A 26,076-nucleotide genomic window follows, 5' to 3' on the forward strand; every position below is an offset into this window, starting at 1 on the left:
CCGTGGTTTTTATGCACAGAAAGACTAACTCAACCGTTAATCAGGTAAATACGCCCCGATATGTTTTCTGCGTTAGTCTCACCGACCAAACTCAACCGGCAGGAAAGGTTTCCTGGGATCAACGAGGAAGAGACGCAGAGCCCAGAGGACGGGCAGGGCCGGGGAGAAGCCCAGCACACCACCAGACGCTGTTTTCGTGTTTGGGGTAAGGTTCATGGTCTTCTAGACGCCAGTTCACTATAAAACTAACGTCTCTGATCTTAAGCATCACGACTGTATCCCTTATCCCTCCCCTCGACCATTTTCCTCCTCCTCATCTCTTATTCATTGTCAAAGTTTTCTTCACCATCAGCATCATCACCACCATCACCATCAGCATCATCACCACCATCATCATCAGCATCAGCATCACCATGAGCATCTTCACTACCACCATCATCGTCCTCACCACCTCCATCACCACCACCACCATCACCACCATCACCACCATTAGCATCAGCATCAGCATCACCACCACCATCATCACTACCACCATCATTGTCATCACCACCATCATCACCACCACCACCACAACAACCACTACCATCACCATCATCACCATCACTATCACCACCACAACCACCACCATCACCACCATCACCATCATCATCACCACCATCACCATCAGCATCACCATCACCACCATCACCATCAATACCACCATGACCATTATCACTACCATCATCTCCATCAATACTAGCACCACCATCATCATGAAACCATCCACACCATCACTATCACCATCATCATCATCATCATCACCACCATCATCATGATCACCAAAATCACCATGATATTAGCACTACCATCACCACCACCAAAACCATCCATAACACCATGACCATTATCACTACCATCATCTCCATCAACACTACCACCATCATTGTCATCACCATCCCCACCACCACCACTACCATCACCATCATCACCATCACCGTGACCACCACCATCAGAATCAACATGACCATGACCATCATCACTACCACCATGACTGTCACCACCACCATCATCACCGTCACCACCACCACCACTATCATCACCACCACCACCATCACCATCACCACCACCATCACCATCACCACCACCATGACCATCATCACTACCATCATCTCCATCAACACTAGTGCCACCATCCTTATGAACAACATCCCCACCATCACCATCACCATCACCAACATTATCATCACCACCATCAAAATCACCATGGTCATCATCACTACCACCATCATCTCCATCAACACCATCATCATCATCATCATTATCAACACCAGCACCATCATCATCGTCAACACCATCCCCATCATCCCCACCACCATCAACAGCAGCACCATCATCTCTGTCATCACTATCACCACCACCATCATCCTCACCACCATCATTAAGTGCACGGAAAACCGTTAGCACAGTGCCAGAAACAAGCAACCTTATTCCCCTCCAGCAAAAGCTCATTCAATATGTCATCTATTCTTGGGTGTCTGCCTTGAAACGTCACCTTCACATTTCCACCATATTCTCCTCTGGGCTTCCCGTTCTATCATCAGTCTACCCTGCAGCTGATGACGTGTGGATTTATGGATCGATTTTTACCGGAACGACACAAAGCCCACGTTTAAATGAAATGAAAATGGGCAGCACATTTAAGAATTCACTCCGCATTGTGCCCACTACTGCGGAAGAGGCTCTGTGGATGAACGCGGGGTGCATGATGTGCCTATCTCCCTCGCCATGATGGTCACCATCCCACCTGCCCTCTCCCTGCCCAGCCGTCAACCTTGCCCTGAAAGTGACTGCATTTACTCAGTCCTAACAACCCCAGCACGGCCGGGCACGGCTGAGCTGGGGGTTCTCTGTCAAGTGGAGGCTCCCTGTGAATCTTCCATCTCCTCGAGACACAGAACTTGCCTCCCACCCATCATCCGACAGATCCAGGGAACCAGGACCGTCCCTTGCAAGGTCTTTTGGAGTCTCTCTTCCATGGCCAGCCAAGGCACCGGCTCCCATCTGCCCTCTTTCCCTCCCACCCTCTCCATGTTGCTGAGGCTGGCCTCCAACCTGTGATCCTCCAGCCTCAGCCTCCTGAGCTGCTGGGATGACAGGCGTGTGCCTAGCAAACCTTCATCCTTTATAAATCAGTCTGTGGCTTTCATTCATAGCAACAGAAAACAGATTCAGGCTCATTGCTGATACCGACACCGAAATCCTCATCTGCAAGCAAAGCTGACGTCAGACACAGCCTGATAGGTTACGCCTTCTTGCAAATTCACCCGTTTGTCTTCAATCGGCCACGGCTTCCCCAATATCATGCACAACCCTTCTGAAATCGATACAGGCTGCATTCAATTTGTCCCTTTATTTACCCCTTTCTGATGCATCTCGAGTTGATCCTCCCTCCTTGAACTTCTCTGCCCCCCCCCCCCGAATTCCATCTGTCTCCACTTTTCTGTAACTTTACTCAAGACGGAAAGGTCACACACTGAATTGCAAGTTACTTATTGAGACACACAGCCCTGAGGTCCGGGCCACCTTCCGAGCTGAACAGAAGGTTGACCAAGAGAACGCGGGCTTTGTGGAGGCCTCGCGGTTTGCGAGAAGGCGAGAGAAGAAGGTTGACGTCTCAGCTTTTATCCTAGATCTAGATGGAGACAAACTGTGGGTGATGGGGTGCTCAGTGGCCTTCAGCATTTTGGCAGGGTGTCTTATCTAAGCCCGTGGCTGGGCCGTCATCTACATAGACGGGGGAAAGACACCCAGCCTCATTGAGGACCATGCTCTTAGCAATCTCTGGACGGGGCTTTGCAAACATCAGGCACCTGTCCTCTAGAATTTCACTTTAATTTTTGGTACTAGAGATCGAACTCAGGGGCACTTTGTCACTGAGTCTCATCCCCAGCCCTTCTTATTTTTAAATTTAGAGACAGGGTCTCACTGAGTTGCTTAGGGCCTTGCTAAGTGGCTGAGGCTGGCTTTGAACTTGTGATCCTCCTGCCTCAGCCTCCTGAGCCGCTTGGGATGACAGGCCTATGCCACCACGCCCAGCGGGATCTCACTTTTAAAAGTTACTTATGGAGCACCTAGTATGCACCTGGTGTATAAAATTCTAAAAAGCGCTTTTCCCCATGCAACCTAACCCAGGGCAATTTTGCACCCATAAATGCACCTATAAACTGGGGGGGGGGTTATTTGCTGCACCCTGCACCCTAAGTTCCCATAACTATTTTATTCCAATCCTCCTAGAAGGGCCGCATTTGAAGATGGGCAACCCGGCAGCACCCCGTCCAGTGGCCAAACTCTGGATAAAATCATTCCGTATATCGGAGGGACTCAGACCGTAGCTCTGCTTTCCATAAACAGAGATTTCTTATAATTCCTGGACTCCATCCTGCGCTCTTATGAAGGAGAACGTCTGATTTACTCTGCACCCCTGCAGAGGGGTGGACGCATGGCCATGTCTGCTGTGCATGTGTGACTACGCGTCAGGGGCAGTCCAGAGGCACTGAGAGCGCCCCGTCTCCCCAGAGCATCGTCATGGATGCACCCCTTCTTTCCTTCTGTGCCGAGCCTCTGCACGTAGCACCACCCAGCCCTCAGCAGACCAGAGAGGATGTTGCCATCAAAGGAAAAGCAACCCTGAGACATGACCACCAACAGGGGCCAAGCCACAGATTCCAAGGCACTGACCACCTGAACCCGCGAAGCCTCCGGGAACCTCAGGACCTAGCTTGAAGGTCTCTTTTTTAAAAATTTTTTCTAGCTAATGAGAAAGACTCACCACTCTCCTCGGAAACTGAGACTCTCGAAAGTCAAAAACAAATAGACCAAAAAATTTGACCTGGACCCTGAGCCGTGGTTGGGATTTCTTTTGTTCCCCAGTAAGAGTCTTTCTTTAAAGGCAGACGTCCCTTTTAGCCTTGACCTACCCTGACCTGCTCGCGTTCCCTTCTTAATCACGTACAACTCGCTGAGTCTGACCCTGCCCACGAAGCTCCGGTACTAGCCCCAGGCTGGGAATGGACGCTGACTGAATGCAAATTCTGCTTAATGCACTGCAGCTGGGGGCACCAGGGTGGTACACGCTGCAGAGGAGACGGCCCTGGAAAAACCGAGGTATCCCTCCACCTGCTCCGTCCACCCCCCTGTCCTCCATGAACACGCCGACATCACGGTCCAAATGGCCCCGAGGACGGCCCTGACCTTCTAGGTGCCCACTTGGGGTCTTACACATTTATGCCCTCCCCCGACCCCAATGCCATGAGTTGGGACTGGAAATCCGACGTGGCCACGTCCCATGACCATGACGGCCTCAGGGGTTCCACGGCTGCAGGGGGTGGCCAGCTGCACCCATCTCCTGCGCCTGCCAGCCCTTGAGTTCTCATTGCGCCACGTCCCGGAGGGTTCTTCAATCTCTGTGGGGGGCCAACGGCTTCTCGTCGCTGTGGTCCCCTCCTGCACACAAGGCCCAGGCACCCAGGTGGCAGCGCGTAATCGTGATTAATGAAGGAAGGAGTCCTTTCCTTGAGACTCTGTGCTGACCGTGCCCAGCCACGACCCGGTCTTTATTATGATGTGGACAGAAGGGGCAGAGGGGGTGTGGGCTTCAGGCTCAGGAGGGGACACCGGCCTGTGAACATGGAGGATGCATCAGGAATTCTGTCACCTGAGGCTGTGCACCTCACCTTTTGCAAGTCCCCCCTGCCTTACCCGAGGAACCCGAGGAATGAGAACGTGACATGGGGCCCCAGCAGCCCAAAGGGAAGGACATGTGTGCAGAATCCAGGGCCAGGCGCAGGGCAGGCTGTCCCCAGGCAGTCACCGTGACTCTACACACAGCTGTGGAGCACCCCTGGAATCTGCACAGAGGTACCACCACCCGGGAGGCTGGTCTCCCCTGTAGGGTCCCACCGTGAGGCCCCTTTCCAAACCCCTGGGCTCTATCCGTGCGGCCAGCCTTTCTCCGGATACGACAACCACACACGCAGCTAAGAACACAGCAACCAAGTCCAGGTCCCAGGGAGGAACTGACCCCGGGGACAATGACATAATGAGACTTCTTGGTTATGCACGCGCCTTCCAGGTCCGCGAGACCCCGGGGGGAGAAGGTCGCCGCTGTAGCGCCCTCACATTTTTTGCAATAAAACCTGATGGACTTTCACCTCCAGGTAAACGGATGGAACTGGAAACTAACTAACACGCAAAGTGACCTAAACCAGTCCCCAAAACATCAAAGGCTGACACTGTGTTCTCTGATCTGCGGATGCTAATTCCCAATAAGGGGGAGGGTCTAGGGAAGAACTGAGGTGCTTTGGATCAGGCAGAGGGGAGTGAAGGGACGGGAGGGTGTGGGGCAGGGAGGACAGTGGAATGAATGGGACATTATGACCCTGTGTGCATGTGTGACCACAGGACCAGGGTGATGCTACACCATGTCCAACCAGAAGGAGGAGAAGTGACACTCCATCTATATGAGATGGATCAAAGTGCATTCATTCTGCTGTCCTGTGTCACTAATTAGAACAAATTAAAAAAAGACGATTGTCCAAACCTTCCTTTTTAGCGTGTTTCAGTAAGACACGTAGGTAGGATGATTGAAAAAACAACACAAATCCCCGCGAGCCGCTCCCCTGGGTCCTCGGTAGCTCACCGATCCTGCGTCAGCTTTCCTCTGCCCAGAAAAAAATATTTCTTTTTAAGAAACCGCCTTCCGCGTGCTTTATGGCAGAACATCTCAGAATCTGCAGGAGTCTCGTGAGTGAGGAAGAAAGGCCCTTCTGACAAACCTAAACGTGCTCTCAAAACACCCAGATGAACGGGACACACAGAGAAATTTATCTTTTGTTCAAACAGGAGAAAACCCAATTACCTCTTCCATCAGAGCCTGCAACAGATCTCAGAGGGAAAAACACTCTCCAAATCATCCGGAGAAGAAGAAGAAAAAAATGAAACCTAGTAGTAGAGCAACCCTGTGAGTAAGACAAAAGCTCCACGGAGATAATGTCCTCATTTCCTATTTTTTTTTTTCCCAACTTACCATTGGTGCCACTCCTGTTCTTTGGCGGAGTCATCCTGTTCTTTATGCACAACCATCTTTTCCCAGCTGAGCATGTATCATTGCTGCTCGCCCCTGTTCTTTTGCTGAATCATCTGTTCTCTCGGCTGGAGGAGGAAGCTACCACCTGCCTACTCCAAATTCTTCAGAGTAGACAAACAAAACACCCAGGAGATTTTAGACATCGCCCAGGTTCATCATGGGAGGCAGGAAAAATAGAGGACACTGGAGCATGGGTGTGGTTGCCAGAGACGACTGGGATGCAAGACAGAATCCCGCGCCCCGTGATCGCTTATTCCTCTGCAAAATCCACATACCGTGGCCTTCCCTAATCCCAATGGAACAAATCAAGATTGCTCAGGTGAGCAAGATGACGACGGTACAGTTAGGATCCTTTACGGGCCTGGAGGACATACGTTATTTTGGGTACTGGGTGTTGAGCCCAGGGGTGCTTACCCACGGAGCCACATCCCCGGCCCTTTTCATGTTTTATTTAGAGGCAGAGGCTCACTGAATTTTTCAGGGCCTCGTTAAGTTGCTGAGGCTGGCTTTGAACTCCCGATCCTCCTGCCTGGGCCTCCCGAGCTGCTGGGATTCCAGGTGTGCGCCACTGAACCCAGTTTGCGGCATGCGTTTTTAATCTAAGTCTGAACGGGACAGTCTTCCTGGCTTCTCTTTTTTTGAAAAGAAATACAAATGCCTGGTCGCCCATGGCGTCCGGGTGACAGGGAGAAACTGACAAAGGAGAAGAGGGAGGCGGCCGCGGAGGCGCACGTACCCACGCTCCAGTCCATCTCCTCCACGCCGTCCCCGTAAGGGCCGTGCAGACTCTTTCTGGCGAACTCTCTGGAGGAGAAGTGGGCCGTGTGCACGTGGATGAACGACAGGAAGAGCAGGAAAGGAGTCTCAGTGTGCCTGCGAGAGAGAGAGAGAGAGAGAGAGAGAGAGAGAGAGAGAGAGAGAGAGAGTGTCAGGGACCATAGAGGACATCCCCCTCCATTCTGATTAGGACCAGCTTAGCATTCAGGGATGCCATTTGGAAACGCACAGACGTCCACAGTGTCATTCCCTGATGTGGGCCCTTCCATCGGAGGACAGGCCAGTCTCTGCAGGGTCCCCGGGAAGCAGCCAGCCCACTGTGACCCTCCACGGCAACAAGAAGGATGACATCGTTGAGACCTGAGCCCTGTTCTGGTTTGCATCAGCAGGGTCCCCCCAAATCTCGGCTTTGCAGCACTGTTCAGAGGTGGTACAATTGGATCACCAGGGCTATGACGTCATCAGTGGATTAATCCACTTGGTGGATTAATAACATGAATGGACTACTACTGGGCCGTGGGGCATGCCGGAGGTAGGGGAGGCCTTGGGGACTGTGTGTGTCCCTGGCTCCCTCTTGCCCCTCTCTCTGTCTCTCTGCTCCCTGGTGCCCTGTCCTGAGCTGCTCTCCTCCTCCAGGCCCTGCCGCCATTTTGTTCTGCTCCCCTTGGACCTAGAGCCGTGAAACCAGCCAACAATGGATCAAATTCTCTGAAACAGTGAGGCAAGGGATATCTTTCCTCCTGTAAGTTGTTCTTCCAGGCATTTTGGTGGCATGACATGTGGACATAGAGGTGCTGCAGGTACGGTGTGATCAGGGAGAGATGCAGATTGGGTTGATTTATTTTACTCTTCCTTCTCTATATGGCAATTAACATGAACTCGGACATCGCGGAAAAAGCATTCACTTTGAAATACTCATCTTGCAGGCCATCTTCACTTTGGAGAGGGTAATATATATATTAAATGTGTGTGTGTGTTTATCTCTACTCACATACGTATCTTGACGTATTTATATGCATATTTATTTACGTGTCTACCTGTCGATCTATCCATGCTCACACCCATTGTACACACGTGCGTGCACACACACACTCTCACACACCTTGGTACCCAGTGAAGACAGCACCTTGAGTTACCCACTGCGTCTGGCCACACCCTCCCAGCACCCACCCAGCTCCGGGGGGGCACCTGGGATTCCTTCTGCACACCCCGCGGCTGGTGACCACAGTCGGGTAGGAACCAGGAAACCGAGGGCACCAAAGGCCACTCTCTGGAGTCACGTGGCCACTCCTGCAAAGGGTAGCGGTTCTCGCTTATGCCACGGTAAGCGAGGAATTCCATGCACCTCCATGATCCAATATGGCGCACGGAGACCATCCTTCCATAAGTGTCCACTGGAGGCCTGCTGTATCCGGGGGCTCTGCACCCACAGATTCAACCAACCTCGGGCCAGATGCATGCATTCGGGGAGAAGAAGAAGAGTCTCTGTGCGGAGCATGTACAGATCTTGTTCTTTGTCATTAATCCCTCAATAACACTAACAAGTGTGCGTTGGCGTGGCCCTAGGTGTTATAAGCCACGGGGAGACGGTTGAGATACGTAAGAAGACGAGCGTCGCTTACACACCAGCACCAGGCCATTTGAGGTCAGGCACCTGAGCGTCCGTGGACTTTGGATCTGGGACAGATCCTGCAACGAACCCCCCCACTGGACCCTAAGGGGACACTGTCTTCAGTTCAGCTGGGGATGGGGCTCAGGGGTTGAGTGTCCCTGAGTTCAATCCCTAGTAACAAAAAAATCAAAAAATAGGCCAGAAGGAGGGACTTCTCTCCTTCTAGGGAATACTCTAGGGGGATGCAGACGGGAAGCAGATCTGTTAAAAACGTCATTTGCAAGTTTGGGATTTGCTAAGGGACCCATTTAGGAAGCACCAGAGTTAGCCTTGATTGAGCTCAACTGAGAAGAATCAGCATCTACCTGACTTTTAATAACGGCCTCTCAAAGTGTGCACATCTATATTTAATAAGTCGTTAGGACTTACGTCAACAGGGCCTGGAGGAGAGACTATGCAAAGCAAATGTCCCATGAATCTGTGAACCTGACAGTTGGGTCCCCCTAAGCCACACCGATGACGCGGGTGGTACAAAGCCAGCCCTGTTCTTGAGGGCTCATCCTTCACGGTGAGCATGCATGTATTTTTTTTTTAGGAATGAGTCAGAGTAATTTCTGAAATGTTCATGATTATCCTCAGCAAGAAGGCCTCCCTTTCAGGTCAATTTAGAGGGCAAAGCTGGCTTTTCACAAAGCAGAGTAACCGAGGTTTGTCTCCCTTGGGGCGAGAGGACTTAAAACGTGATTCTTGTTCCACCCACACACAGGATGACACCTTTTAAAAATTCAACCTTCACTTGAACTAAAGAAGACACTGCTTTGTGAATACAATCATCAAGTTAAGCCAGGTGCGGTGGCACACGCCTGATATCCCAGCTATTCGGGAGGCTCAGGCCGGAGGATCACAAGTTGGAGGCCAGCCTCAGCAACTTAGCAAGACCTTGTCTCAAAATAAAAAAAAAATTAAAAAATGGCAGGGGGTGTAGGTCATAGTAGAGTGCCTCTGGGTTCAATCCCCAGCATCGCAAAAACAACGACAACAAAGATCTGCCTAAATTCACCCATTATCACTCCTTTCTCATTGTGTGGTCATGATACACACACAAAAAAATTAGATCATTTCTCTTTTGCAAGATAGACCCTCATAGTGATGGCTAGACTGAGAAAAGGGCACCGAGGTCTACTTGGTGACACAGTTACAAGACACAGCTACCGTCTCTTCCCTTGGTTACTCAGGCATTGGGTGCAGACTCTTGTGCTTGGAGCCAAGGCCCTGGCCCCGTGCAACGCCCCAGCTCCCTGCCCGTTAACGCTGACTGTGCCTGTCAGTAAACCTGCCCGAGAGAGAGCAGAGGACATGGGTGTGCAGGACACACACAAGGACAATGTGAACGTCCTCGGTGCCTCATTGCACACCTGGCAGCCACCACCCAGGGGCTGGTCTCTGTCACGTCTGGTCCTGCACCTGAGTGGGATTCGCGGCGCACGGCACCGAGACCAGAGCTTTGAGACAGGACTCCGGACGCACGGGGAGGGCTGGGTCCCTTCTCCAACCCTGCAGCTCCCTCCTCTCTGCAGCGGTGACGTGGACCTCCTGCTAACTAGAGGGCACGGAGGAGGAGCCGGCTCCGGGGTCACCCCTCATCTAATTGTGCGGCCCTCTGGGAGGAGGCAGCTCCCTAGGCCAAACCATCACTTTCCTGCCTCGGAAATAGGTGCCTTGGATCCCGGGGCACGTTCCGGCTTTGACGCAGCCGACCTCATTTGCGGGCATGTCACACCCGTGAAGCGTCTTGGCCCCGAGGGCTGTCACTCCCGCTCCCCGATCTGCAGCTCGCCGTGCACAGAAATCCCGCCAGCAACACGGCATGCACGGTGACGTTTATAAATAAGAGCTTCTTACGACATCTCTGATGTATGATGCGCTGGGAGCCAGGCACACACACACACACACACACACACACAAGTTTTTAAAACTTTGAACACATCTAAATAAGATTTCTTTCTTTTTTTTTTTTTTGGTACCAGGGACTGAACTCAGGGGCACTCGGCCACTGAGCCCCGTCCCCAGCCCTATTTGGCATTTTATTGAGAGACAGGGTCTCCCTGAGTTGCTTGGGGCCTCCCTTTGGCTGAGGCTGGTTTTGAACTCGCGATCCTCCTGCCCCGGCCTCCGGAGCCGCTGGATGACAGGTGTGTGCCACTGTGCTGGGCTTAAATTGGGCAATTTTGAATTCAAAGGCACCTGTGTCTCACATCTTTGGGGAAAAAGATGCCGTGTCAACACTGCGCCGAGCCACTTTTGCTGTGACGCTTTGGCACTATCTGGAGGTAAATCTCTCGGGACTCTTGCTTGACATCTCTGTTGAATCAGGTAACTGGTAAAACACAAGAGGGCCATTTCATCCAAGTGTGATTTCTACCTCGTTGCTTTCAGTCTTTGCATGTTGAGACCATGCAAGTCAGAAGCATCTTTTTGTCAACAACATCACGGCCTAAAAATGCTAGTTTTTTCCCTAATACCAGCCGTGTGAATCAGAGTCATGTACACGAGAACCATTTATTTCCAAGAGACAGAGAAAAAAAATCCCTTTCATTATAACTCAGTAACCGTAATCTCCAAGCACGGTGTTGTTGAAACTTCTCAAACCTCTGGTTCTGGGAGAAAATTGCAGAAAATCTCAATAGAATCCCAATAATCGGGTCAGGCTTCAGAATCGTAATATGATAATTGAAAACATTTTTGATTCTCTTCCAAACTCTTGCACTGAGAGACCACAACAATGTCTTGCTATGATGCCCCAGATTCACACGATCAAGCGATTAAGTCACTTCTGTAAAGACAACTTGGTCTCATAAAGGATTGGCCACAGAATCCAAGGGCCACTTAGGGACCGTCCTTGCACGAGAGATGGATATTTCTGAGACATTGCTGGGAAATGCAGACTCATAGAAAGATGCCCAGCTATTTGCAGCCGACCAGTCCCTTCCGGGAGTGATGTCCTCCTTGAAATAATGACCTCCTGGTAGGCCCCGCCTCTTAAAGGGCCAACCACCTCTACTCTGCCAGACCAAGGACTGAGCCTCCACCGGCTGGATCTCCAGAGCCCACAAACCCCGTTCAAACCACAACAGACCACCAAGTCATGAGCACGTCTCTCTCAGAGCTGCGTTAAAGGATGCAGCCACATCCATGTTTATAGCAGCTCAATTCACAACAGCTAAGCTGTGGAGCCAACCAAGGTGCCCTTCAACAGGTGAATGGACAAAGAAAATGTGGGGGCTGGGGATGTGGCTCAAGCGGTAGCGCGCTCGCCTGGCATGCGTGCAGCCCGGGTTTGATCCTCAGCACCACATACAAACAAAGATGTTGTGTCCGCCGATAACTAAAAAATAAAATATTAAAATTCTCTCTCTCTCTCTCTCTCTCTCTCTTTAAAAAAAAAGAAAATGTGGTACATATACACAATGGAATATTACTCAGCCTTGAAGAAGAATGAAATCATGGCATTTGCTGGTAAATGTATGGAGCTGGAGAATATCATGCTACGTCAAATAAGCCAATTCCCCAAAAAACAAAAGCCAACTGTTTTCTCTGATATGTGGATGTTAATTCACAATGGGGGCTGCACTAGGGAAGAATCAAGATATTCTGGATTAGGCAGAGGGGAGCGAAAGTGAGGGAAGGGGTATGGGGTAGGAAGGACAGTAGATGAATCCAACATTATTATCTTATGTGCATATATACGACTCCATGACCAGTGTGATTCTACGTCACGTACAACCAGAAGGAGAAGTCATGCTCCATTATATGTGATGTATCAAAGTTCACTCTACTGTCATATATAATTAGAACAAATTTAGAAGAATTTTTAAAAAGTGTGTTTCACAATTAAGTCCCAAATATCCAAGACCACGGACCAAATGGGATCCCCCAGACCCCAAACCATTGCACACGTCACACAGTTAATTCACGGAGATTCTGGGCTCGAGGATCGGCCTAAGATATTCTGGACCTTTCCATGTGTTTAGACCCCAAGGTCATCGTCTGTCATTGTGCACATCTCAGTGGACCCCGAGGTGACTCCCGGGGCCTTTGGTCACCTGCTCGAGGGGGTCCTCCCGAGGGGAGTCCCCTTAATGCATAGCCTGTGGGTCCTGCGTCCCCCCTGCAGAGACCCGGCCAGAGAAGCCCATTGGGCGTGGACGGGACATGGGTCTAGAGAACCTTCCTCCCTTTTTGGATCAAGCCAAGGGCTTCCTCTCCCCGGGGATCCCCAGGCGCACAGGGGACACCCACCGTCGTATGAAGCTGGTGGCCTCCGCCGTGAGCCTCTGGGTGAGGTTGTCGAAGGACAGCGGCTGCTGCGTGACGTCGTAGTTCCTCATCAGGAAGCAGTTGAGCGGCCGGAAGAAGTGCAGGAAGCAGAGGAACAGGAGGAGCACGAGGACCACCAGGAGCAGGAGGCCGAGGAAGACGGCCGGGGGCACCCGCAGCAGCCCCAGGCAGCGCAGCGCCCCCAGGGTCAGCACGGCCAGCCCGATGACCTGCAGCGGGACGGACACCAGCCAGCGGTGGGCCGAGGCGAAGACCGTGCCCTCCCCCGGCTTGCAGTCCCTGAGGTTGGTCGTGGGGATCCCAAAGAACTCGTCGAAGCCGTGACGCAAGGGGTGGTGGCAGAAGTCGGTCTTGTTGTGACAGTTCATGCCGAGGTGCCACTTCCCTGAGAAGACAAGTGGCGGGGACAACTTGAGTCCCGGGCGTGTCGGATCCACGCATCCCCCCCCCCCCAGAGGAGAAGGGACCTGGAGATTCAAACCAGCAAACTACCCACAAGCAGAGAAACCAAAGAGCAGCCACAGAACCTTCCGGGGTCCTCCCCAGACCTGGTGGCAAACCGTGCCGTAAGAACAAATCTGAGGACCCTAAATCGAGTTCTTTGGGTATTAAATGCGGGAAATGAACCCTGACTCTAAAGCTACCCCCAGGGGCACGAGGAAGTCACACCCAGTGGCTCAGCAATCATTTCAAAACGTTTTTATAAAGTATTAATCGTGTCACCAAATGAGTGGGGGGCAGGGAGAAAGATAATAGGGATTTTTTTTTTTCTGGTACCAGGGGCACTTAACCACTGAGCCCCATCCCCAGCCTTTTTTATATTTTACTTAGAGACAGAGTCATGCTGAGCGGCTTAGGGCCTCGCCAAGTTGAGGAGGCTGGCTTTGAACTTGCGATCCTCCTGCCTCAGCCTCCTGAGCCGCTGGGATCACAGGTGTGCCCTACCGCGCCTGGCTACACCATCTGGGATTCATCAGGTGAGCAGCTTAAAACCAATCAGTAAGCACAAGGGGACATCACTCAGGTGGATGGGACCGTCTCCCAGAACTGAAAATATGATAGGACGGTGCGTACGTGTAGGTTTGTAAGCATCCTCTGTGCATGTCCAGCTGTTTGTCTATCATCTGCCATGACTCTCTCCGCCGCCATATTATCCATCATCTACCTACTGATCACTGGCTCATTCACGTTTCACCCCTCTATCCATTCTTCCTTCCGTCTGCCCGCCCATCCATTTATCATTATCTACCCACCCGCCCGTCTACTTCTCCCATTCACACTATCCGTCCATCATCCGTCTATCCACTCTGTCCACCCACTGTAGGTGTGCATTACCTTTCTGTACTTCCATCCATCCGCACATTTTCTATCTCCTCTTCCATCCACTCTATCTATCTATTTTCTAACTACTCAATCCTATCTAACCCATCCCTATCTATCTATCTTTCTATCAATCATCTATGCACTATTGTATCTGTCCATCCAACCACCCACCCATCCACTCATCCATCCACCCATGCACTCATCCATCCACCCACCCATCCACCCATCCATCCATCCATCCACCCACTCATCCATCCATCCATCCACTCACCCACCCATCCATCTACCCATCCACCTATCCATCCATCCATCCATCCGTCCATCTGTCCATCCATCCATCCACCCATCCATCCATCCATCCATCCATCCATCCATCCGTCCATCCATCCACCCATTCATCCACCCATCCATCCTGTCTACTCTACCCTATCTATCTAATCCATCCATCTCATCTATCTGTCTATCTTTTATCCATGCACTATTTATATGTATGTGTCTGTTTGTCCATCCATCCATCCATCCTCTATCTATTCTATGCATCCACCATACCTGTCTATCTTTCCATCCTCCCAGCAATTCTCTATCTATCGATCCACTCTATCTATCCATCCATCTACAACGTATCCCCTCTGTCCATCCACTAGATATATGGGTCTATCCATCGTTCATTCTATATTTCTCTATCCACTTTACCCATGTACTCTGTCCATCCATCCCTTTATTCATCAATCCATTTTCTACCTGCTCTATGCACACTATATCTATCCATCCATCCATTCTCTATCTACTCTGTGTGTCCACCATATCTATCCATCCATCCATCTATGCATCTATTATCCATCTATCCATCTATCATCCATCCATCTATCCATCCATCCATCTATGCATCCATCCACCCATCCATCCATCCATCTATTCATCCATCCATCCATCCATCTATTCATCCATCCATCCATCCATCCATCCTTCCATCTATCCATCTATTCATCCATCTATCCATCCATCCACCTATCCATCCATCCTTCCATCCTTCCATCTTTCCATCTATTCATCAATCCATCCATCCATCTATTCATCCATCCATCCATCTATTCATCCATCCATCCATCCATCCATCTATCCATCCATCCATCCATCTATTCATCCATCCATCCATCCATCCATCCATCTATCCATCCATCCTTCCATCCATCCATCCATCCATCCATCCATCCATCCATCCATCCATCCATTCATCCATCCATCCATCCATCCATACATACATCTATTCATCCATCCATCCATCCATCCATCCATCCATACATCTATTCATCCATCCATCCATCCATCTATCCATCCATCTATTCATCCATCTATCCATCCTTCCATCCTTCCATCTATCCATTTATTCATCCATCCATCCATCCATCCATCCATCCATCTATCCATCTATTCATCCATCTATCCATCCATCCATCTATCCATCCTTCCATCCTTCCATCTATTCATCCATCCATCCATCCATCCATATACACCAACTCATATAAAGATACACACACACACTCACACACAATTAGCCTGACATGCTCATCATGGTTTTGCCCTGAGCCGAGTGCCTTCACCCCCATGTAAAATGTGCTCTGTCTGGGTGACACCGTCCCCGAGGCTCCCTATGTAACGATGTGCCCTGTGCGGGTGACGTTGCCCTGAGCTTGCCCGAGCCTGTCCTGCTCTCTGGCTAGCCCTGCCCACGCCCCCCTGCACCCTCCTGAGGACTCCATACCTATCAGCGCCGTCGAGTAGCCCTGGCTCTTCAGGAGTTTGGCAAAGGTGACCTCACTGGGGGGCAGCCCTCCAGAGGAAGCCGTGAAGATGTACACGCCAATTCTGTTCCACGACGCCATTCCTGAGGGGCCAACGGAAGACGCCCTTAAGAACCAGAGTGACCCTGGAGCTGGCCGTCCCCCGGGATGATGGTCACCTACCCGATCGCACCGAGTACCGGCCCGTCATGAAGGACGCCCTGCTCGGGGTGCACAGGGGAGACGCCGCCAGGTGCTGGGTCAGCTTGGCCCCCCCGCTGGCCAGCCGGTCAATGTTGGGTGTCCTGGGGTGAAAGAACCGCGCCATTGGTGAGGACCGTGCCAGCCAAGCTGACCTGGTCCCTCTGGGACACGGGGAACTCTCTCAGGGACCGAGGGCAACTGGTGTCACGTAGGGGAGGGGAGCAAGTGGGGGCACGGAACTCAAGATGGGAACCAAACCATGATCCACGTGGGTCCACTCATGTCCTCCAAGGGCACCGGGCTCCTGGTCCCTCTGGCCTTGGGGGACGGGAAGAGTGGACTCGTGGGACAGAAGGGGGGCAAGGCTTGAATGCCAAGCAGACTGTTGCGATCCTCCTGAATCAGCCTCGGGAGCCCCTGGGGTTATAGGCGGGCGCCCCGGCACCCAGTTTGCAGGACTCTTTCAAAAACAACAAGTTCAATGCCGTCACCTGTGCTGTGAAGTTTAGCAAGTTGCTTGATTTCCTGTCCCTCACTGTCTTTATCCGTCAACCACGAATAAACACAATAACCCGACAAGCTGAACAGCTAAAAAATAAGTGAATAAATGCCTAAAAGTTAAGAAGATTCAGGCGTAACGTGAGGTACCCTTGGCGATGTCTTATGAGCAAGTTGTTCTTATTATTTTTCGAAGAATCATCCAGTTTTAGAGCTGGGTGCCCTCTCTTTTAATTTAGGTTATACTGGTCTTCTGCACAGGGAGCAGGGTTTATTCACTGTTCACGAGAGAAAAGGAATCTGGAACTCCCATCGCCTATCACACAGCGACCACAGGGCCCTTGCATGACATCCCGAGTGATGGCAGTTCTAGGCACAGGGCTTCCCAACCCTATGTCCTCCTCCAGGAGGTGCTTGTTAATACCCGTGAGGTGGGTGCCCCGAATCTGCCCCACCTTGTGTTCTCCCCACTGTTGGAGTTATCCCTGGTTTTTAAAAAGCTGTACCACCGTAGAATGTGACATTGCTCCTCGTGGGTTTTTGGCCAGGGCTAGGGTCTGAATGCAAGTGATGCCCTGAATCTCCTGTGTGGAAGCCTAGCCCCAAGGTGATGGTATTAGGAGGTAGGATCTGTGAGGGGAGATTCTCATGAATAGGGTTGGTGCCTCAGAGAGTCCCCTGCCCGTCCACCACGGAGGACCCAGGAGAAGGCCCCTCTGGGAGCAGGAAGCAAGCAGCCTCAGCTGACCCCGGTCAGCCCCACCTGGACCTCGGGCTGCAGCCTCAAGGGCTGAGAGCAGGACACGTTTTGCTGATAAGCCCCCCGGGCTGGGGTGTCCTGTTCCTGCAGCCCACGAGGCCCAGGAGAGTGCAGGTGGGTTGGAGATGGACAGAGAGCCGGGTGGTGGGTCTTGAAGTGACAATAAAGGTCCCTAAGCTCCGATGAGCTGGCACAGGCTCGGGACCACCTGGAACCCAGCCAGATGCCCAAGAAAAGACACGGAACGGGACGAAAGGGGGGACAGGGGGACCGTCGGCAGAGCAAGAGAACATCTGGAGGGGCGCGCTCACTCCTGTGGTGGCTTTGAGGTCTTCCAGGTCAAGCCCAAACTCAGGGACAATCCACGCTCCCCGTTTCTCCCTGTGTGCACATAAAGCCACGCCCGGGGGTGCCCCACTTGAAGGGACTTCCACATTGCCCTGCGGTCTGAGCTCTGTCCCTCCGCGCCCACCTCTACGGGAGCCCGTTGCCGGTGAACAGCGCCACGTGCCCACCCAGGAGCCGGGCGTGCAAACCTGAGAGTCTTGTTCCCGTAGCACCCAGGGTCTCCGATGCCAAGGTCGTCCGCCATCAACAGGACGATGTTCGGCCTTGACGTTGTGTGGCTCTGGGTTCCCCCCAGAAATACCAGCAGGAGGAAAAGGACCCTCATCTTCCTGCAAAAGAGAATTGAAAGACGCCGGTAGCATGGGGTGGGGTGGGGCGGGGGGTCCCCTCTTCCTTCTCTGTGACCCTCCGTCCTCCTTGTGCAGATTTATAAGAGGCCACACGTATGTCCCAGCCACCCCAGACGCCATAGGCTCCAGAGACACTTAGGTCTAGGAAATTGCTACTCAACAACTTCATTCTTGGTCTGGGAACAGAGGTCAGTTGGTAGGGTGCTTGCCTCGCATGCACAAGGCCCTGGGGCAGGGGAGGAGGAGGAGGAGGAGGAGGAGGAGGAGGAGGGGGAGGAGGAGGGGGAGGAGGGGGAGGGGGAGGAGGAGGAGGGGGAGGAGGAGGAGGAGGGGGAGGAGGAGGAGGAGGAGGAGGGGGAGGAGGAGGGGGAGGAGGAGGGGGAGGAGGGGGAGGAAGGGGAGGAGGAGGAGGAAGAGAAGGAGGAGGGGGAGGAGGAGGAGGAGGAGGAGGAGGAGGAGAAGGAGGAGGAGGAGGAGGAGGAGGAGGAGAAGGAGGAGGGGGAGGAGGAGGGGGAGGAGGAGGAGGAGGGGGAGGAGGAGGAGGAGGAGGAGGGGGAGGAGGAGGAGGGGGAGGAGGAGGAGGAGGAGGGGGAGGAGGGGGAGGAGGGGGAGGGGGAGGAGGAGGAGGAGGAGGGGGAGGAGGAGGAGGAGGGGGAGGGGGAGGAGGGGGAGGAGGAGGAGGAGGGGGAGGGGGAGGAGGAGGAGGAGGAGATGGAGGAGGAGGAGGAGGAGGGGGAGGAGGAGGAGGGGGAGGGGGAGAAGGAGGAGGAGGAGATGGAGGAGAAGGAGAAGGAGGAGATGGAGGAGAAGGAGGAGGAGGAGGAGGAGAAGGAGGAGGAGGAGGAGGAGGAGGAGGAGGGGGAGGAGGAGGAGGAGGAGGAGGAGGAGGAGGAGGAGGAGGAGGAGGAGGAGAAAGAATAAACTTCATTCTCTTTCTAGTGTGTTTATTTGCAAAACACGCAGTTCCTTCCAAGCGGCCGGCCAAGATCTTTCCTTCCTAACCTGGACCCAAACTGGACTTTGTGCTCAGAAAACTATCCCCGAGGCCCGCAGATCTCGCCAACCCAACACCAACGGAGCCTCCGACCACGCCCCATCATCTCTGTTGGAGGAGTTCGGAGTTTGCTCATTGAGTCAACCAGGGCCACCAACAGCTCAGGGGGAACAGGGCCGACTTCAGGACGGGACGGGGCTGCGAGGGGGGACCCAGCAGAGCCACAGCAAGGTGCGCGGGTGACGGGGCAGAACTGCTGAGCAGGATGGGATACCCTCAGGCCTCCTCAGTCCTCCACCCGTCAACACTTCAGTTCCCTTGGCTACTCGGCGGGGCCTGACCTTGTCCATCCGGCTTTGCGCTTTTTAAGTGGATTTTTTCCCCCCACCATGTTTGCTCTGCCTTCCCGTTGAGGTATTCACGACCCTCCAGAGTGAGGCCGCCCGCAAATTTCCTTGGCAGGTCTCCTGTGAGTCAATGAGGATTGACTCGATTGTTTTACTGAGACTCAGCAAGAAAGCACTCACAATACCAAGTGGACGGCAAGGTCATGAGCTACCGTCGTCCTGCAGGCTGCAGGAGGGGACAGGCAGGGTCTCTTCTCCGCTGCAGGATGGGCGTCTGGGGATGGATGAGCCAGGGTTGGAGGGAGCATGTTCTATTATACATACGCTGCAGGATGCTTAGATGGGTGAGGGTGTGGGTTCAGGATCATGGGTCCCCCCAGGTGAGAATTATCATCCCCTGTGACATTGTTATGGTTTAGACATGAAAAAGCTCATGTGTGAGACCATGCAAGAATGTTCAGAGGTGCAATAATAAGACTATGGGAGCTGTAAACTAAAAAGTGGATTAATCCACCTGAATGGACTCACTGGGTGGTGACTGCAGCAGGTGGGGTGTCGCTGGAGGAGGGGGTCCCTGGGCTGTGCCTTTGGGGTCTCTGTCCTGTCCCTGGTGAGCAGAGCTCTCTCTGCTCCCTGGTGCCCTGTCCTGAGCTGCTCTCCTCCTCCAGGCCCTGCCGCCATCTTGTTCTGCCTCCCCTTGGGCCAGAGCCATGGAGTCGGCCAACCGTGGTCTGAACCTCTGGAACCGTGAGCCCCAAATAAACATTTCCTCCTCTAAATAGTCCTTGTCAGGTCTTTTGGTCACATTAATGAAGAAGCCAACTCAAACATCCATCTTTAATGTAAAATCTTTTGCTGCCTGAGCTGGGGGGCTATGAGTACTGAGCTTGGAGTTGAAAGTCCCAACAGAATCGTAGCTCCTTCCTCACACACCTGTTGACAAAGAGCGAGGAGAGGTCCACCTTGTGAACGGGTTTGTAAGGGACTGGTCTCAACAGATGATGAGTCCACCAAATGGTTCTTCCATGGAAGACACCATCCCACCCCTAGAATCACCCTTGAGAGACCATTTTCCATTGCAATCCATTATTTAACTTATGCTGCCACCGGTAAACCCAGACTTCATCCCCATATCCATGAGGGGAGAAAAAAAAGAATTCCAAGTACGATCAGCAACATCCAAACAGAGCAAGCTTCCGTCTAAACAGCCGGCTGGGTGTGATTTAACCCCAGCAACTCAGGAGGCTGAGGCAGGAGGATCAGCAAGATGGAGGCCAGCCTCAGCAGCTTAGTAAGACCCTGTCTCAAAATAGCAAAATGAAAAGGCTGGGGACGTAGCTCAGTGTCAAAGTGCCCCTGGGTTATGTCCCCAGCACCAAAACAAAACAACACCTCTCCTAACGTCAGCACCACGGCAAGCACGAGGTTTTAACAGAGGACATCATCCTGTACCTGAACCAGCGATCCAAAGACTTGTCCATTTCAGTCCTCTGATTCCAGGGAATTCATTCTTTATCTGGTAAATCCAGGGGGCCAAATCTCCATCATCTGGGCACCACAGGAAGAGTACCAGCGTCTCGCTCCACCATGGCTCTGTCTGAACCCAAATCCGAGAATCCCTACTGCCACCCATGGGTACCGCAGAGCCAGGCTTTACTAATGCTCTCCATCTTCTTAGGACCCTTTGGTCCCCTCTCCCTTTGAAATATCTTCCACTTCCATAAAAAAAAAATGCAAACTCAATTTCCCTCGATTCCCTTCCTTGAAAGATAAGCAAGCAAGGAAATAAGTCATGCATGCAGTTTTGTTAGTTTTTCCATGATTACTTGTTTTATGTTTTTGATTGGCACCTCCTGTTTGCGAATATTTATGAGATACAACACGCTCTTCTGATGCACGTATGTATTGGGTGATGATCAACCCCAGGACCCTGAGCATATCCATGCCCCCGAACATTGATCATTCCTTTATTATGAGTAGATTCAAAACCCTCTCTTGTAATTATCTCGAGATACACAGTGCATTATTGGAAGTCGTAGCCAGAGCGATTCAAGAAAAAGAATCAAAGGAAGGAATCCAACTCCCCCCGTTTACAGGCGGTGTGGTCTTGTATACAGAAAACCCTCAAGACTTCACCAGAAAACCGTTGGCACTAATAAACAGACTTGGGAAACTTGTAGGATCCAAAGCCCAGTTGCACTCCTCTCTGCTAACAGTGGGCTGAGAAAGGAAGCAAGAATTCTTTTTGCACTAGCTGCAAAAATAAAATGAAACACTCAGTTTGTTCTTGTTAGCTATTTGCTCTTTCCTCTCTCTCTCCTTAATTTGGTAGCTTCTGTTTTTTTCGGGAGCTAGTAAAATGAGCCCAGAATTGAAAGTCGGGTACGGATTCACCTGGGGTCACCAGCTAGCGGGTTTTATCCATGAGCTCCGACCCCCTTCTGAATCCCTCTCCTCCCCATCATCCTGAGATGCCACCTTGACCACAGGGCACTCGGTTAGGATAACAGAAATAAAAGGTTGCCAGGATGATAAAGTGGTAGACAGAGGTCACTTGCTGGCTGACCTAATCTATTTTCTGCCACCCAAAGCAATTCACCAGCAGATCCACCAGATCCACTTCCATTCCACAAATGCATATGGCGACCATCCCGGGAAGAAGATGGTGGGGCAGTCTTGGGGTTGAGTGGGACACAGAACCATCCAACAGCGCTCTGATCATCCAGTCAGGGATTCGCAGGCAGAGAACAGTTCTGAGAACCCCCAGCTCAATTGGGGGTCATTCGTCCAGCACTGGATTTGTGCGCTGGGTTTTTTATCCTGCCACTTGACTGAACTGGTTTGTTAGTCCAACAGTCTTCTGGAGGGCGTCCTATATAAAGAAGCTCTCTCTTACAAACAAGGATCCGTTAACTTCCTGCTTTCCAATGGACATACCCATTTTCTTCTTTTTCTTGTCTAATTGCTCTGGCCAGGACTTCTACTAATGCATGATGGATCTAAAAATAACCAGGAGAGGGAATTTGGTGTTTGTGACCTTGCTTTTGGTGTTTCTCCCTGCTCTCCTGGGGGAACACCTGGCTCCCTGCAGGCTGGGGCTGGTCTTTCCAATGGAAGGTGTAAATTCAATATGGCGCCCCTGGAGGAACAAGGGCCAAGAATTTTATGTACAGATTCTGGGCAGAGTCAGGATCAGGAAATAAAAGCCATTGGTCAGGAAGGTAGTCCTCGGTCTTGTGTAACACAAGGAGTGTATGAGCATGCACACACACACACACACATACGTGCACACACACACACACATGCATGCACACATACGTGCACACACACACATGCACGCACACACATGTGCACACACACATGCATGCACACACACGTGCACACACACGTGCATACTCACACAGAGGCAACTAGCATTTTATATGAAGTAATGAATTGTGGGTTTAAGCTCTGGGTCAAAAGCCCCAGAGTTCTTTGAAGACGTCTGCAGGATAACTGAGGAGCTGAGCTGCTTGGGTGAGGTGAGTTTACCGGGAGGGAGATGCGCCGAAAGTCGTGAGCCACTTGAGCACAATACGGAAACAGAAATGGCGGGAAAAGTCACCCAAGGCTCCTGGCACAAGACATTTAAGCCTGTGTTCAAAACAGACGTGGGGGCGACATAAAATCCTTAGAATTCATTACATCACAAAGGCCCACTCCCACGAGCCGTGGCCTGAGAAACTGTCCTAGGTGCAGAGACGGTTCAATGCATGCTCCTGTGCTTGCTAGCCTTGGAACCACAAGCCTAGGAAGCCAGGCACAGTGACGCCCACCTGTAATCCCAGTGGCTCGGGAGGTTGAGGCAGGAGGATCACAAATCAGAGGCCAGCCTCTACAACTTAGCAAGGCCCTACGCAACTTAATGGAAAACCTGTCTCTAAATAAAATCCAAAAAACAAGGTGACATTGACCCTTGTTGGTATAATCCCACCAGGAGCTTGGTACCACGGGAGGCAGGCAGGAGAGGGACAGGTTCAATCGGTAGACTCGAGGTACAACCAAATGCATGGGATATACAGAGGGAGCCCAGGATGATGACCTTGACCTTGCTCCTGAGCAGATTTTTTTTTTTTACTGAAATTGAACCCCCAAAGGATAAAAGCACATTAATAATATTAACGTCTGCACTCATCTCTGAACCCCGGAATGGTCTTGCTCAGCTCCGTGGCACGGCAGAGCACTAACGACACTTCCCAACCGTGCCTGGCGTGGCTATTATTAGGGCTAGGATGTGAGTTATCATCTAGCCCACGTGAAGAAGGTGTGGGAATTGAAGTTTGTTAAGAGCCACTTAGAATCCCGCTGCATATAAATTAGCACCACCTAAAGTCACCAGATGACCTTTTTCTATTTTAAATTAATTTTTCCCTACAAGCAAGCCTTAGAAAAAAAAGGTGTTTATAAAGAGGTTTCAAACGAACAGAGTCAGTTGATGCAAAAGTACTTAAAAATTAAATGGAAGCATACCATTCCGACATATGAGGAGCACAGCACATTCACAGAAAACCTGCATGATTTCCCCCTTTAAAAATTAAATTATTTTTTTCTGAACACCCTTAATTTGGCATAAGAGCCAAGGAAAAAAAAATCTTTTTTTTTTGGAGAAATCAGCTATTCATAAAACACAATTATTATGAAGAAGGGAGACAAAGGAACATTTTCATAACTAGAGATGCAATTCTATTCAATTTGTTCATTAAGAGAAAAATGAACGTTGCGCTTACATAACGGGAAACTTCACCTTGGCGGGGAAAATGTTCCCAATCGGTTTTCTTATTGGGGAACGAGGCTGACGGGGGGTGGGGGTGGGGAACCTCCATGAGAAGCCACACATTTTTGGAAAAGAAAATGCAAGACTCTCGTTCAGCCTGAGCCCTGCGGAATGCATGGGTTTTGGCTTGCAAGGTGTGATCCTCTAAGAGAGGTCCTTTTTAAATCGATAAAGAAAGGTAGCCTCGTGCAAAATTGGCAAAAACCCATCTGCAGCCGGCATCGCTACCGACTTCAATGCCTCATCAAATCACTTGTGATTTTTGTAAGATAAGTGTTCGGATGTCTCTGCTTCCGTAAACCTCTTTTAATAGGCTATTCAGCCCGAGCAGATTACCTGGCTCTTTGTATTTTAAAATATGCTCAGTGACACCTAACTAGATTCTGCAAGAAGAAGACTCTCCTGTGGACTGCACCTTGCTTTTCTGCCTCCTCTCGGTTGGTCCACCTCACACAGCCTCGGGACAAAGTGGAGGCTCAGAGACCAAAGGGTCCAGACACAGTGCCTACTGTTCAGGTAGCCGGTCACATTTGCACACGTCACTCCATCCTGATTTCTGCCATCCAACAACCAAAGGGCCCCTTCCCAGTCTACAGCCCCGTGATGTTTGCGATTCTATCATCTGATGGCTTTTCTCGAGTCTAACTGGAACGGACTCCATTACTTTCTAACAAGGAAGGACGGGGGTGAACTCGGTGAGTATCTATCAGCACACAGTGAGAAATTCAACAGGCAGCGTGAAAAGCAGGGACAAAGGAGTATGTGACATCCCTTGTGTTCAGCTGCTGACATAAACGTGCTCCCTGATTTTCAGGGTACAGCTCTGCCTGTCTCGACGGGCTCTCGTTACCAGAGATGCACTTTGAGACTGCATCTCTGGAAGACAGGTACCCAAAAGAGAGCTCTGGTTGATGGGTAGCACAGACGTGACTGAATCTGTCATGAGGGCAGATACCTTTCAGCCCAGTGCAGAAGCTGGGGAATTTCTCAAATTAATGGTTCTGTTGCCTCCTAATGACCCAGCCAAATTCAACCTCACTAGCAAAAGCGGTGGTGGGAAGCAAAGGATTCAGACAGGCAGCATGACAGTAATATCAAAGGCAACAATATCAGCAACACAGAGCCTTCAGAGAGTAGTGAACCGCCAGCCGAGAGCTACCCATTCTAGACACACTTCCAATCACCAATATGGCGGACGTGGTTTCCACCCCCATTTAACAGATGATAGAACTGAGGCTGAGAGGTGAAATCAAATGCTCAGGATTACAATGGCAAGTGACAGATGAAATGCAACTCCTAGCCCAGGTCTGCCTGACTCTGAACCAGCTCCCAGAAAAATGGAGGGCGCTATGCACCCCCAAATTGGAAAAGATTGGGACATCGTCCGGCTGGAGGGAGTCTTCTAATGTATTGTGCATGTGGCTGGGTGGTGTGAATAATGAGCAGCAAATATAGAATTCATCATATTCATCATGAAGAGTACTTACTGTAGAAATTTGTATCAGCTGTGCAATTATAAAGGGGAATTGTAGAAAATGAGAAGCCAGATGCTTAGCTGCTATTAATATCAATCTTGGGGACTCCTGACCATGGTTAGAGCATTCTTTATCTTGGCTATTTGCAAGATTAAAATTTACAAACATACAGACACTTTCAAAGAAGCTGTATAACAGGTTTGGTAACTCTACGTGGTATTTTGCTTTCTTTGCTCCTGTTTATGAAATATAACAGATGAAAACTTTTATTCATCACACAATTTATCACTGAATTCTAAATAAGTGAAAACATGCAATTTTGGCACACTATG

General features: G+C 51.1%; 1 protein-coding gene across 3 annotated transcripts in view; it reads right to left on the reverse strand.

Annotated features, from left to right (window-relative positions):
- The window catches only part of LOC139703511 (steryl-sulfatase-like), a 100,634-nt gene that overhangs the window by 31,148 nt on the left and 43,410 nt on the right, over window positions 1–26,076 (reverse strand). For all 3 annotated transcript variants that reach the window (XM_071606994.1, XM_071606993.1, XM_071606992.1), the window contains exons 3-7: window positions 17,954–18,094; window positions 16,139–16,260; window positions 15,937–16,059; window positions 12,813–13,236; window positions 6,861–6,997 (exon numbers count right to left, since the gene is read on the reverse strand). In XM_071606994.1, coding sequence (XP_071463095.1) covers window positions 6,861–6,997; window positions 12,813–13,236; window positions 15,937–16,059; window positions 16,139–16,260; window positions 17,954–18,090 — 943 coding nt within the window. In that variant the 5' untranslated portion in view covers window positions 18,091–18,094. The remainder of the gene's footprint in view (window positions 1–6,860; window positions 6,998–12,812; window positions 13,237–15,936; window positions 16,060–16,138; window positions 16,261–17,953; window positions 18,095–26,076) is intronic.

This window comes from Marmota flaviventris, chromosome Y (genome assembly GCF_047511675.1).
Source record: "Marmota flaviventris isolate mMarFla1 chromosome Y, mMarFla1.hap1, whole genome shotgun sequence".
In the NCBI taxonomy this organism is placed as follows: Eukaryota; Metazoa; Chordata; class Mammalia; order Rodentia; family Sciuridae; genus Marmota; species Marmota flaviventris.